Source organism: Ochotona princeps, chromosome 2 (assembly GCF_030435755.1).
Source record: "Ochotona princeps isolate mOchPri1 chromosome 2, mOchPri1.hap1, whole genome shotgun sequence".
Lineage (NCBI taxonomy): Eukaryota > Metazoa > Chordata > Mammalia > Lagomorpha > Ochotonidae > Ochotona > Ochotona princeps.
The window spans coordinates 61,552,718-61,569,215 of NC_080833.1; the positions used below are offsets into that span (position 1 = coordinate 61,552,718).

The following is a 16,498-nucleotide window of genomic DNA, read 5'->3' on the forward strand; positions in this document are numbered from 1 at the left end:
CCCAATATGATTTCTTTTAATTTTTCTAATATCAACAAGTTTATTACAATGATCACTGTATATAGTTTGCCATTTATTGTTGAAAGATTATTTTATGTGACAACATTAGCAAAATCTTGGTTTATTTACACATCTCATAACATTGTTTTCCTTTTTTTTCACCCTCTTTCATTCCATTCCTCCCCACTCTTTTCCCCTATGTTATTACAATTATATAGTCTTCAAAGCCATCACAAGATTCTTATTGTGCTATTTACATTTTATTTTTGTCCTGTATCTTATAACTCTCTCCTTTCAATTATTCCATTTTTTTCTTTCTTAAGGATTATTTTTTTTTTATAAGTGGAAGAAATTTTGTGAGAAGTAGAGGTGTATGGCTACAATGGCCAGAGCTGAGGTGATTCAAAGCTGGGAACCAGGATACTCTTCTGCGACTCCCATGTGGATGTCAAGTTGTGTCCCAGCTGGTCCACTTTGATCCAGCTCTTTGCCTATCACCTGGGAGAGCAGTGGAGGATGGCCAGAAGCATTGGGCACCTGCATGCACTAACCCTCTGGGTATCATAGCTGGCAAGCAGAGGATTAGTTTTCTATGCAGCAGGCTAACCACAATTCAATTTCCCTCTCTCTTCCAACTCATAATCAAAAATCTCATTGGTAATTAAGTATTGTTAGATATTATCTTCTTAGTAGCATAGTAAATAGATATTTCAGAAATGATATTAAACACCTGAGTTGCAAATTATAAGCAAAATAATAAAGACGTTAGATTATACTGTTTCTGAATGTAACAGACAGTATTTCAAATAGTCTTTCAGTGCCTCTTATGTGTAAATCACTGTGGTAGGTATAAGATGATAAAAACAAACATTACAACTTTCTATAGGGGGCTTATCTTATTAAACGCATTCATATAAATCAGCCATATACATAAAACAGACATTATACATAAATTTAAATAGTTACAACATTAATCTCAGTAACATTATTTAAATTTAGTCAGATACACTAATTTCCTCTAATACTAAAATATCAAATTTGAATAAGTCTTTATTCTGTATTATATCAGGGATTTTTTTGGTTTAATTCTCAAGTAAAGTGAGAAACAGAGAAGGATGCACAATCACATATTTAAATAAATGGAAAAAAAGACTAGATATCAGAAAAAACATGTTAGCCCCAGAGCCAAAAACTTCAAATGAATCAACAAAGGCATTTTAGTTCACTTTCAATGGTGAGTATTTGAAGAGGATAGTTGATGAAAGAAGGCAATATGCTCCAAGGCGGCAAACTAGAGAAGACACACCGTATCAGCTTTTATTGGTTGGATTTTTCTCAAAAAAAGAATTTGCTAGAATAGCTGGCTAGCTTTTTATAGGCGCTAAGATGAAATATATTTAATTTTTACATAACTTCACTCTGATACTGGAGTCTGTCACATCTCTCACAATATGCAGCCATGCTCACCTTCAAAGGAAAAGGCCACTGCTAGAAATAATGCTTTATCTCTGTGCATATCGTCTCTTTCCTCCATATTGCTAAATGGACAATACCCAGACACCTTCACATTCTAATTCTAGCACCTATTTTAGGGGAAAATTATACCTCTCCAAGGTCAATAGTTAACTGCTCCCTATTATTTTACCTTTGCTTGTACTCTAATGAATAATACTCATAACTATTTTTCTATCATATTATGAGTCTTCAACACATTTTCCTGTCTTTGTAATGTTTCCACCTTCCTTCCAATTTAACATTTGTTTAGCCAATTTCTAAATATACATTGTAACAATACATTCTTTAGTCCAAGCTTCTTTTTTAACATCTTTTTAAATTTATTTTTATTGCAAAATCAGATATATAGAAAGAGCAGAAGAGATAGAGAGGAAGATCTTCCATCTGATGATTCACTCTCCAAGTGAATGCAATGGTTGTTGCTGCACAGATCCAAAACCAGGAGCCACGAGATCTTCTGTCTCTCCCACACAGGTGCAGGGTCCCAATGCTTTGGGCTGTCTTCAACTGCTTTCCCAGGTCACAAGCATAGAGCTAAGTGGGAAGCGGGACTGCCAGGATTAGAACCAATGCCCAATATGGGATCCTGGCATGCACAAGGCGAACCCCCAAGTTTCTTTCTTGAGCTAATTCTTTATCAGCATTTGGACTCTGCTGTATGATAACAAACTTCTATATTAGCCTTACTCAATTTCAATGATGCTAAATTTCCATTTGGTCCATGCTTTCTAGGCACATATTAAACAAAGTATACAGTACTCATGAAATATGATTCTGCCTATGGAAATGACTGCTTTGCCACTGTCTGATGCTACCCATAAGCATGTTGTCTCTTGCACTGTCGAAGTAGTTGAACTGAAATGCTTTCTTTGTTTAATCTATTTTTCTTTAGAGTCTTTATCTATGAATTGCAAAATACAGCATGTGCTTATATTCCAATTTGGGTGATATCTGAAAATCAATAAGAGCTATTGGAAGGGAATACTCATTAGAAAGCATCTTGGACAAACAGGAAACATGAGTTGGGAAGGTGTGAACACGTAGATTATGCTTAATTCAAACAATGAAAACACACAGCAAGTAAGTAAAACCACACAGGAATTGAAGAGAATGGTGAAGAGACTCAACTAGCCATATTTTTCTGTTTATAACAATAAGCCAGAGAAAACTGAAACAATAAACTTAAGTAATCTATAAGTGCGGCACAAAATTATGCCTTTGTTTTGACAGAATATGTGAGAAAATATGCAGGTCAGAAAAGAATGACCTATGAACTATAGAACAGGTGGTTCACGACATTAAATTTAAAAAATCAAATTCCATATTCACTTAAATAGAGGATCCTGCCCTTGCACAATGTAGATCTGAAATGGCAATTCCATGAGGTTATTAAGAATAATCTAAAACTAGCAGCCAAAAGGAGAGATGGATAATCCATTAAAACTCAAACTTTAGACATAAATTGTGATATATACATACATATATATCTATATTTATACATATATATTTATGGTCATCCATCTTAATTGGTGGTAGAAGATCAAAGTATTTAAAGGATAAAATATCTTCATTTTAGAATCCATCATTTCCTCAAATAATATCTCAGCAACAGTGAACAATACACAAAACACAGGTAATTGAAATTTATAGATGCATTTTCCTGAGTTTCCCGGATAACTGTGTTTTAAGAAAGAAAATAGTTGTTTACCACACTGGCAGTATAACAAAAAGATAATTTTCAAAAGGATAAATTTGAAAAATGGCCAAAATAACATAGTATTGAAAAATCCATGCCAGTCTGGTTCTGGCTGGCATGGATTTTTCAATACACTGGACTGCAACACCCATTGGTTCCAGTGCAACTCGGGACCGAAAACAGAACCAACCCAGCAATTGAAACCACCAGCTGATCGGGGTGATGGACTGTGCTGGGCCCTGTGCTTGCTAGAACATACAAGAAACTAATCTGGGAATACCTCAAAGTTTCTTTGGAGATCTCCCCAATTGAACTGCTGGACTCAGAACTCTAATCAAGAAAAGACAGAAGACAGAGCATATCAATCATTCATCTCAGCTATATGTTGGCAGCGAAATATGGGGCAAACGGAGACTTTATGATGGACCATATCAATCAGTGGACGACCTCATCGAGCGAAACTGGCAGCGATTTATAACTGGAGAACTATTAACACCACTTGAGCACATATCTCAGAGCATGCCCCACATCTGGAACTCAGGGTGGGCGGGAAACCGGGTGGGGCTTCTCCCTCAATATCCCCCTCTACCTCAGATACATGATGGAAACAATATGGACATAATAGTATTACCCACTTCCCTATCTCCCTGAACCTTTTTTTTTCTTTTTTTTCCTTCTTTTTCCTTTAGCTGTAATTAACTATGTAAAGATTGTCAACAACAACACAATAAAATAGATTAAAAAAAAAAAAGAAAAATCCATGCCAATTTTGAATTAAAACGAATCCGTTTAATGGCAAATAGGATACTGGTTAACACAGAATTCATGAGATGACCGAGCAGTTGGCAAAAAATTCCAGAAAGCATGGAGAAAACAAAGACTAAAATATGAGATGAGAAATCAAAGTCCAAAGGGAATACAAGTTTAGTGGTAATAACAAATCTTCTACTGGAAGATCTGTAGTATATAGTTTCCAAGACCACGAGGCACTACTTTTCATCTTAGTGAAGAAGCCTGAAAATCCACTAATACACCAAATGGAGTTAAGTATGGCTGTAAGTAGTGACATGCTCGAGATAAATGATTATTATTTCTATCAATGTGAGCATTCAAGTATGGGGAATTCAGGTCTAGTATCACAGCTCAATATTTGTCTGTCATGTAGGGTACTTACAACTTCCAGTCCACCACTCTTAATATGGCTTTCATTCCCATTCTCACTCTAAGGTGGAGTTTCAATAATGATAGACATGTTGAAAGAAGAAGAAAAATGGAAGAAGACAGAAAAAGAGAAAGGGACAGAAAAAGCATTACCAACTATCTTTTGAGAATATTTCCCAAGATTTGTCAAACTATATTTATATCCACCATATCACATGATACGCTGGAGAGCATCTGAGATGGCCTACCTTCCTAATTCTTAGAGCACTCTCAACATCAATTATATCAGTCTGCTTGGGTTACCATAAGGTATCTAAGATGGCTATCCTCCATAAGACAGACTGAGTGAGTGGTTTATCTGGCAGCATTTATCTTCTCATTGGTATAGAAGCTGAAGCATAACATTCAGGTTTTGGCTAATTTGAATCCTGAGGGCTCATGTTAATCACTGTGGATAGTTACTTCTAGCCATTACCTCCTGTGATCTTTCCTTAGCATGCCTGCATGGGGAAGAGAAAGCTGAGCTTTAGTGTTCTTTTGATAAGGATGCTGATGCAATCATTTAGGACCCCATGCTTAGGACCTCAATCAACTTTATAGTTACTTTCTTAGAGACCTCATCCCCAAATATAGCCACACAAAGTAACTTTGATTTAAACCTATGGAGGATTTGGGGGCAGGGTTGGAGAAGGGACACGAATATAAAGTCCATGATGTGCTTTAAGGTCTTGCGGATTTTGATTCGCATTCTAGAGGTGAACTAAGTTTTACAGTGGGTGTGATGAAATACAAACCCCACTAGCCTAATGGACAGACTGATGAGAAAGAAACTTGGCAAGGAAACAGCAGAGCTCACACAGGCAATAGAACAAGAGGAGTTCATTGATATCTACAGAACCTGTGCTTCTACAGATAAAAATATACATTTTAATCGATACATGGAACCTTCTCCAAGATTGATGATATTATAAGGTATATGGAAACAGTTAAACAAATGCCATAATGCCATAATGCTTAGGGAAAATGAAAGGTCCAAAAGGGACATATACTTCTTAACGTACTATTGTGATATGCACAATTAATGTGTATATATTACTAGGATGTTGCATGGCAACTGGGGAGGACTTCTCACAAAGTAACACAATTTCTCTGTCCCATTATTTATTATCCCTGGTCATTACTGGATCTGGTAAAGCCATAAAGAACATGAAACACCTTGAAAATACAGGTCATTTATGGTGGAGATGAGGAATATAAAATAAAGGAGAACATTATGCTATAGAGTTGTTATACCATCTATATACTGTCAATCTCTTGATTTCTCAGATTTATTTATTTCTTTATATCTATCTACTTGAAAGTCAGAGTGAGAGTGACACGGGGGCTGGGAGAGAGGGAATTGAGTGAGAGTTACTTGCTGGTTCAGTCGTCAAAAGTCCACAGCACTTACACCTGACCAGGCCATATCCAGGAGCACGTAAATTCGTCCTGGTCTCCAACATGAGTAGCAGAGGCTCAACCACTTGAGCTGTCATGACTCACAGGATATATTAGCAAGATTTTAGGTTGTCAGAACTCAAATCAGAACTCTAATATGAGAAATTGCTGCTATACCATAATACTTGCCAAAATGCTCCTGACTTTTATGCTTAGGTGAAAGAAGATTTCTGTCTTGTGTAAGACATTGCTATTCAGGTAAAGAAAAGATGAAGCCTGATCTGCCAACAGATGAAGAAGCACCTTACTTTCGTTTTGAGAACTGTAGGTTTCTGCTAAATGAGCATTCTTTAGGGTTTCGTATGGCGGCCAAAAGCAAGGGTTGGATGTCATGAATAAGGGGAACCGACAGTAGGACAGGTCAGGAAATCTGTATTCTTCTGTTGTATCATGGTGGCCAAACATGGGCTTTACTGATTCCTGTCCTGGGACTGGAGTTCCTGTAAATAAAACAGCCTGGGATGATACAGAAAAAAAAAAAAAAGACATTGCTATTCAGAAGGATTACTTCCAATCTCAGTTAATATACTCTGTTTCTTCTGTTTGTTTCATACATGACAAAAATCTGTTTTTAACATATATCACTGTGGACTTATTTTAAGGAGTAGGTGTTATAATTTTGCTTATATTATAAAATTGTACTAAATAAGTCTCATAAGCAATTCACATTATACTTAGGAACTCTAGCTAATGACTACTGACAGGTTTGCACAAAATATTCCTAAGAGTTCTGCAATTATTCAGTTGCATTTGAAAAGAAAAAATGAAATTATTTCTGATTTAATAGACATACAACAGAGGGTCTCTTTTTAATTTTTAAAGATTTATTGAAAGTCAGAGTTTCAAATATGTCTAAACCTATCTGTCTGACCAACAAAGACACATGGAAACTAAAAGTGAATGGATGAGAAAGAATATTGCTTCCTTTACCTTTCAATAGATAATTTTTATATTCTTCCAATAGTTTATGCATCTACATGCTACCATCTCCCACAAATGCTAATACTCAAGATAACTCCAGCTCCTTACTTGAGACTCATTAATTGATGACTGGTAGGCTAAACTGAACTTGAATTTGTATACTTCTTTATATTTCACATGTCATAAAAATTAATATCTTCTCAGTCTTTCTTAATTCTTTCCTATCTCTGACAGTTTCCAGTATGTAACTCATTTATTTCTCCATCTTCGTTCCCTACAGCTTATTGCAATACTAAGGGCACTAATAATATTCACTAGTTATTTGAAATGACATATATTATTAGTCATTGGCAAACCAATTGTATAATTGCAAATGAAAAATTTTAAAAATATGTAACTATTACTACAAAGATTGCTTAGTTGTATTTAAAGTATAGGATCACATCCCACAAGCTCCCTACCTTCACAAAACAAATACATTACTGAAAACCTAAAAATAATTATGTATATGGTTTCAACACTTCAAATAATAAAATGATATGATCAATCCAACATTTTCTTAAGTATTATGTAGAATGTATCCTTCTACAATAATGTTATAATTAAACTAGATAAAAAAGAGAAAAAGTAGTAGATTCCATTTTTTAAGGTCATAATACTATGGAACTAATTATTCTCATCCATTAGAGTCCTCCATGTTGCCTGGAATTTTAATTAGGTAAGAAAATACTAAAAACAATAAAAATATGATTAGTTCTTGGATATTCAAAACAACCCAACCTCACTCTAACTTCCCAAGCCTTCTCTGCAGAGAAAATTCCATTCCAGTATACTGTGATGGAAATAGCCTTCTGGACTTCAAAATTCCTGCTTTCTTTTTTAAGATTTATTTGTTTTTTATTGTAAAGGCAGATCAGATAAAGAGAGAAGGAGATACAGAGAGAAAGATCTCTCATCCACTGGTTTGTTGCCCAATTAGCAGGAACAGCCAGAGCTGAGCCAATCAAAGCCAGGAGCCAGGAGCTTCTTTTGGGTCTCCCACATGAGTGCAGGAACCCAAAGCTTTGGGTCATCCTCTATTGCTTTTCTAGACAACAAGCAGGGACCTGGAAGAGAAGTGGAGCGGCTGCGAAAGGAACTGGCATCCATATGGGATCCCGGCACTTGCCAGACAATTTAGACACAGAATCATCATGTCAGGACCTGCAGCATTCCTAAAAAAGTGAACCTTTCTGCTTCTTCTTTTAAAAATAACTTTTGTCCAGTAGTAAAACAGAACCGTACCTCACCAAAAGAGAAATACAGAAATCAAGTCAGTATATGAAAATAACCTCTCACATGAAGGAAAATGTAAGTGAAAGCATACGTAATAAACAGCCAAAATGAAATCTGGCAGTGATGTGGAATAACAAGAACCCATTTATTTTAAGAGCTTTTCAAAGTTGTTTCAAAGGCTATACAGACAGAACTAGAGAAAGACAGCAAAGGCAAGAGTAGGAGTTAGAGGGCTCCTGCCTGCTGTCTTATTCTTTCATATGTCTTAACTGGGGACTTGCCAGGACCAATGACTGGAGCCATTTCTATGCTTAACTATAAAAAATGAAAGTAAATATGTTTACTCATGAAGCAAACGTCACTTGTTTTATTATGTAAATGAAATATGGTATTTGTTTTAAAAAGTAAAATAGGAATACTTATTCTATTTAATGTAATGAGATTGAATTTTCTAATTAAAGCCAATAAAAATCTTTATATCAACAAACAAAAAGAGAAACTTACTGAACAGCAAACTGCTTGAAAGCAATAGGCACCTGAAATCCTATCACTTTAATAACCACCATTAATATTTTGGTGAGTATGCTTCAGGGTATTTGTGTGCACATGTGGTATAATTAAATTTTAATTTGTTTATATTTAGGAGTACTTATTAAATTCTAATAGAGTAAAATGTGAACAGTTCCTCATAATAAAAAAAGCAAAATTTAAGCCTTTAAATGAATGCATTTAACATTAATTAATGAAAAGAATTCACAGCGTAAATTAGGGAACACTTTTGTGCTTTGCAAAAATGTTTGATTAAATTTGGATTTTATATGGTTCCATTAATCTTATTTATGCTAACAATTATTCTTTAGAAACAAAACAAAAATCAATAAATACATTCTAAAGTGAAATCAAACCACAAGTTTTAATCTAAATCTTCATTTAGAAACAAGTTGGATTGCCAGATTATGTCAGATATTTCCTCATTCTATAGAATAAAGGACCATAAGACATGAACATTAATATGCAAGTACTTTGAAATAAGACTCCTTTCCAGATCAGTCATATTGGATTATCCTATAGAGTACTTTGTGGGGTTTTGTTGTTGTTGTTGTTGTTGTTCACCAGGAATTATCAAGTACTTTCCAGAAAATGAGTCAAGGCAAATAATGGGAAACTGCGATCTTCATGCTTCAAGGAGAAAGGGGATTCTAATGAAAAGATCAGACCATAATCTTAGTAGATGTACCATCAAATAAGATAGAAACCTGCAATGGAAAGACTTGATTTTTCTTTTCCTCTCCAAGGTATTATAAAGTAAGGTTTCCCTACCCAACATTCTCGTATTGCCCAGATGCATTTTCTATTTCCCCACATAGGGAATAAACATCCTTAGAACAACTGACAGAAGCTGGCAGGGGGTTGGGAGGAAGGACGCTAGGCTGCTGCTGTTGACATAAATATCGCAGAAAACTTCACCAAGACCATCCTGGATCTCTTTCATTTTAGCTCCAATGTTTGCGACTCTCACTCTAATGTCCAAATAAATTCACTTTGAATAAGCAATAGGTGAAAAAGCCCATACATGCCAACAACATGTAGTGGATGGAAAAAAATATCTTCCTGTTTTACTCAGGTTAATTTGATTTTACAAAGAATTTGAGACTACCACATACTAACAAGAAAGTGTGACCACTCCCTATATATGTATTTTCTTTAGGAGTCTCTGAGGAAAAGTTTTGACTAAACCAAAGCAGATGTTTAAATGGTCCTGGATGGCCCACCAAAACCCACTGTTCCAGTATTAACATATACCTAAATCTACCACAACAATATCTGATGTTCCAAAAACTTGATCTGATTAAGCATCAGAGTTGTGTATTGAAATGAGTGAAATCTGCTCAAACAGCAGCCACGCCCTAACATCTGTAACCACGGGCAAAATGCTCCTGTTGTTGACCAGCTGCAGTTTCTTCTCATCTGATATAGTTTATTTTTATTAACTTATTGTTCATATAATCTGACTTTTGGTTCTGTATGTGATTTACTAATTATTGTCACTCCAGAAATTTGGGATGATTATTTGAACTTCTTGTATTGTATGATGACTTTTCAAAGACGAAAATATATAGCCTTCATTTATTTTTTTTAAATTTTGTTTTTAATTTGAAATACAGGATTATATAGAAATACAGCCTTATAGGTAGTGGCTTAATCCACTTCACCACAACTCTGGCCCCAATTTTCAGGCTTTCAATTAAAACATTATATATATATATATATATATATATATATATATATATACACACACATATATATATAGTTACATGTAAAATTATATATCAATATAATATATATTATCCCCCCAAACCAGGAAGAAAATCAGATAGTGATTATTGATTGCTTTGCAAATGAACTGCTGAATATCAAATTTTATTCTTACAAAATCCATTCTGTCTTTCTAACCATATATTTTTAAGGGCAAAAAAAAACCCTCCCAGTACTAAATGCTAATGTTTACTCACTCCTAATTCTTTTCTTAAATCCTATTACTAAAGACTGCACCATGAGACCTATATTCTATTAGGCAGGTTCTCTCTGATACCAATTTTTCTAACTACAATTTCTAACAAATTAAAAATTAAGACATAAGAAACTAGGTCAGTAAACAGTAAAAAAAAATCAATTCAGTGGTTTGACAAGGAGACTCTAAGTGAAGTTGGAAGGAGATTGTGCCAATCCACAGAGAACAAAAATAATTCATTAAAAAACGTTAAAGTCAAAAACAAATTATTTTAAGCAACTAATGTGATGACAACTTATATACTGCTATATTTATGTTGGCTGTAAACAATGCAAAAGCATACGACAATGAACACACTTACATATTATGAAATTGTTTTTAAAGGTAGATTGATGATGTAGTTAGCAGAATTATTAATAACATAAGAAAAATTTATAAAATAAGTATTTATTACTATCATGCATAAATAAAAGATATTTGCAATGACATAACATATACACATTATCATGTTCATATATACTTATTTACAAATGTTGACTCCCAGCACATAAAATTCATTACCAAAATACAGCAAATTAGTTACAAATACAAAAAATTCAACTGAAAGTCTCCGCTGTTTGAACTATATAACTTAACAAGTAGGCGAAAACACTCAATCCAGTGATTAAGACAACCCATGTCAAAAAGTCTGGGGTCCCCACTACCTACTAACGCACAGGAACCCTGAGAAGCAGCTTTGACAATTCACAAGATTGGGTCCCCCATGTGGGAGACAAAACTGAATTCCAAAGTACTACTTTGGCTTGGCTCAACCCTAGCTATTTGGAGCGATTCTGGAACTAAACCAGCACAGTGGATAAGTGTGTGTGTGTGGTGTGGTGTGTGTATTTGTGTGTGCCTGCCTTTGAAATGCATGCAGATAAATAAAAAAATTTAAGCTGCAGTTAGCATGTAGGATATTAACAGTGTAATAAAAGATACTAAGGAAAATGAAAACATTCCTGAAGTGTTACATTAAACTATAAAGCTAATATTCAAAAAAAAATTTAATAGGTAAGTAATACAAAAATTATACTTACATATTTCCAATGATCTAGGCTTCCTTTTATATCAGCTTCAGTTTGGTAAACAACATCTCTATAGAGTTTATCATCATGTACTTCAGTTATATAAATCCATTTTGCCTCATGTTCTTTAGTAATTTTTGGATGATGTCTTTTATGCAAAAACAAGTGGCTAAAAAAATGCAAGGGGGAAATTGCCGTGAGCTTTTTGACCCAAAAAGCATACAAACTTTACTCACATATGAACCATGTTAGCAAATTGACATAATAATTTGTTTTCATCTAATTACTCTATAAGACTATTTAGAGACTAAAATTTATCATCAGGATGAATTATTACTGAGGAATATCTGCCTGTGTAAATCCAACAAAGTATATACTTACAGATGGCCATGAATTATAAAATATCAATAAAGAGGGACAATGCCCAAATTATCAATAGTAATAGAAGAAAACCAGTGTAAATTATTTTGAATTCTTTTATCTTCAGTGAGGTAGCAACTATGCAATGTAGTAATAGTAGGTATATTAAAAAATTACATAATAACTAATTACCAAAACTAGAAAAATATTATAGAGTATTGCAAAATACAATATAAGCCTTAAAATAATCTTAAATTGATATTGGCCACAATAAAAAACTCAACAGAACACAAGACTAATTTCAATATTTTGCTTTTCTATTCAATATATTATCTAAACTGTTACCTAATTACTGCCATGAATTAACATTGTAGTTAATAAATTATAACATTTCACCCCTCCAAGAGGGAAGAAGTAATTAAACAAGTTAATAGACCAATATAGAGCTGTGGGACACAATAAATACACAAACATGAGGCACAGGAGTACTGGAGGTTCAAATGGGGAAAGAATAAGAAAAACAATACTGGACGGAATAATGACCAAAACGCTCAAATCTGATACAAAAACAACAACCTACATATCAAAAAATCCCAATGTACTGCAAATAGGATAAAAGAAAAGAACATCCAGGAAAATCTTAAAAATAGTAAGAAAAATTATAAGAATATTCATGAAATATCCTAGTGACATTTTTATGTGAAAAAAATGGAAACCAAAGATACTGGGCATGACATGGTGAAACTGCAAGAAAGAAAATTCTTTAAAGAGCAAGAAAGGGAGGGGAGTAGATGATGGGAGGCTTCAACAAAGAAAGAACTCCCATTAAGTAGTTCACTCCCTAAATTCCTACAACACCCAAGACTGGCATAAGGCCAAAGTCACGATCCAGGAATACAGTCCAAGTCTTCCACATGGGTCCCAGATGTTCCATTACTTCAGCTATCTAGGGTTTGCACTGGCAGGAATCTGGAGTCAGGATCAAGAGCTGGGGTAAAATGCCCACTTCCTCAAGCAAGATTCTTACACTCAGAAAAATTTTCATTAAAAATGGAGGGTGAAACAAAAAAAGTTTACAGATTAATAAAAACTGACAAAATTCATCTTCAATAAGAATGTTTTATAAAATATGATAGGAAGTACTCTTAAATATGGAAACACATGATCTTTGATATAATTTTATTTTTAAAACACTATTTCAGCTATTTTTAATCCACAAATATTTGCAAGAGCATTTGACACCTTTCATGATTCATTTCAAATTTCACTGAAGAATATCTGAACTGGAATAACCAGTTTGTGAAAAATGCATAAATTCTGTAACCACTGAATGAGGATCCAAAAAGAAAGCTACTGTTTCAAGATTATAAATTGACTAAAGGCAGATAGCAAAAGGAAAACTATTTGCTGCAGAAAAAAAGAGATATTAAAAATCAGTTAGAAAATGGTAACGTCATAGCAGTACACCTGGAGATGTTCGTTTTGCTGAACAACCTCCTTGGAGCAAAAGTCGCACCATGAAAAAGCTGACTAAAAGTACAAGAGTTCTATAGTTACAGGAGTATGGCATTTATGTGGAACTGCAAATGGAATGTTAGAAACAATAACTCAGTGGCAAACAAGCAGGCTGGTTATAAACTGCAGTCAGATTGATGTGCTGATACAGCATGGATTAAGTAATAACTGATACATTAAGCAGATCAATGTGAAGTATGTGATCACATCATCTGAAAATGAAACTTTGCAAGAACAGATAGTAAAACATGGGGAAAACTTCTAACCTGTCTGAACTATGAATTTATTCTCCAAGCAGAACAAAATACTAGTAATAAATGAAATAAAACTGATAACTGAGCTACTGCAAAACCTTAGGAAAACTGACCACAGAAGTTTTGAAGTTGAATATTAAGAAAACAATAAATAACTCCTAGATTAGTAATAAGTATCCAGAATTCCTATGATGTATCTACTGAAGGTTTCAATGTTGAGAAATGTGTATGTTAATTAATTTACCTATTCTATAAACATATGTATTACAAAAGTGTTATTGTAGAAGATAAGTATATGCAATTTTATCTGCCATTCTAAAAATCCAATTTTCAACTAAGAATCAGTAAAGAATCATAAAATCCTGACCAAAAAATTATAACTAAAAGCAATCAAGAGAAACCACACACATGGAGGCAGAATTGTTGAGTTCTGAAGACAAAAGTTTCATTTAGTTTATTTTGTTTCATTTGGCTGAATCAGGAATTTTATTTAACTGTGTTAATAGAAAGAGAACACATTTCATGTATTCCATAGTACAATTATTTAAAGACAGCCACATACACATTGCCCAAAACAACACTGAAAGTATTAAAGAAAGATATAATAATAGTGACACATTTATTCGAAAACATCAAGGGCCCTGCACAATGGTTCAAATGGCTAATCCTTCCCTTGTAAGCACTGGGATTGCACAGGGAGCCAATGTGTCTTGACTGTTTCACTTCCCATCTACTTCTCTGCTTGTGGTCTAGGAATGCATTGGCCCAAAACCTTTGGGATCATGCACCAACCTGGGAGACCAGGAAGACATTCCTGGCTCCTGGGGTCAGATGGGCTCAGCTCATTTGGAGTGTGATCAAGCATATGGAAGATCTTTCTGTCTTTCCTTTCTCTGCAAATCTCCCTTTCCAATTAAAATAATGTAACTCTTTTTAAAAATCAAGCAAATATAAATAACATAAATACTAAAATAATCAAATAAAAATTCTAATTCTCTTAGCCAAATTGAACACTGCCATTTCTGAAATGAAAAGTTCTCATACAAGATTTAATCTGGTGGAGGAATAAACTTGAAATATGTAAATAAAGATGATTCATTCTGAAGAACAAAAGAGAGGGTATACCTAAGAAGCCATTGAACTTGACTGGACAATAAGATGCTGGACTCTATGTTTGGTATATGCTTGCAATGAGGGAATCCCAACTGAACTTGAGCTGTGGTTATGCAACAAGGTGGAGGAATCCACCATGGTGGGAGGGTTTGGAGAGGGGTGGGGAGAATCCAAGTACCTATGAAACTGTCACATATAATACAATGTAATTAATGAATAAAAAAAACCAAAAAAAAGTAAATAAAGTGAATACAGCTGAATAGTCTTGGAAGCAAAATTTAGTACACCAACATATACACAATAAGAATCCAAGAAAGAGAAAAGAAAGGGACAAAAATATGAATAAATAATGAAAAAACACCAAGTATTAGGAAAAAATAACTTTACAGTCAAGAGACTCAATAAATTGTAAATAGAAAAAACTTAAGAGATCAATATTTAGGCATATCATTTAATATTACTGGAAGCCAACTAAAAAATATTTTCTAAATTAGTATAAACAGGAGGACCACAACAAAAAAAATGGAAACTTGAATGCAGAAAGATGACATAATCAAAGTTTGAAAAGAAAAATAATTCATAATTATATGTCCATAAGAACAATCTTTCAAAAATAAGGCAATTTAAAGAAAAATATATAAATGTGTGTATTAAAGTATACAGATATCCATTACATTCAAGAGACAACAAGCTGTTTAATTCAGATTCAAACAATGAATTAAGTAGGAAATAAATAAATGAACAAATAAGGAAATGAATGGACATGTTTCAAAAGAACAAATTCAAATGGCTAACAGACATATGAAAAAATGTTCAGGCTTCCTAGCTGTCAGGGAAATATAAATGAAAACCATATTGGAATGGCCTACACTCAGAATTCTGCTAACAACAACTACTGGCATGGATGTGGGGAGAAAGGCACCCTCCGTTTTGGTTGTAGAAGTGTAGGCTAGGGCCCGGCGGCTTGACCTAGCGGCTAAAGTCCTCGCCTTGAAAGCCCCGGGATCCCATATGGATGCCGGTTCTAATCCCGGCAGCTCCACTTCCCATACAGCTCCCTGCTTGTGGCCTGGGAAAGCAGTTGAGGACGGCCCAAAGCTTTGGGACTCTGCACCCGCGTGGGAGACCCGGAAGAGGTTCCAGGTTCCCAGCATCGGATCGGCGCACACTGGCCCGTTGCGGCTCACTTGGGGAGTGAATCATCGGACGGAAGATCTTCCTCTCTGTCTCTCCTCCTCTGTGTATATCTGGCTGTAATGAAATGAATAAATCTTTAAAAAAAAAAGTGTAGGCTAATACAACCACTATAGAAGTCACTATGGAGAGTGCTAATTGAACTTCTAGGAAGACATCCAGAGGAAATGAAATCTGCTTATGAGAAATGGATCTATAATCCTATATTTACACCACAATAGCAATTCATGGAAACAACCCAGATGCCCATCAAAGGAGGAGTGGAGAAAGAAATTGTGGTGATTTTACTCCAAGGAATACTACTCAGCCAATTAGAAGAATGAAAGTCTACAATCTGCAACCAAATCGTCCCAACTAGAGACTATTATGCTCAGTGACAAGTCAATCCAGAAAGGACAAATAGCATATGTTCTCTCTC

General features: G+C 34.5%; 1 protein-coding gene across 1 annotated transcript in view; it reads right to left on the reverse strand.

Moving 5' to 3' along the window:
* LRRIQ3 (leucine rich repeats and IQ motif containing 3) overlaps window positions 1-16,498 on the reverse strand; it is a 98,330-nt gene that overhangs the window by 33,647 nt on the left and 48,185 nt on the right. Inside the window, exon 5 of the mRNA XM_058681243.1 lies at window positions 11,657-11,813. Within this exon, the coding sequence (XP_058537226.1) occupies window positions 11,657-11,813 (157 nt within the window). The remainder of the gene's footprint in view (window positions 1-11,656; window positions 11,814-16,498) is intronic.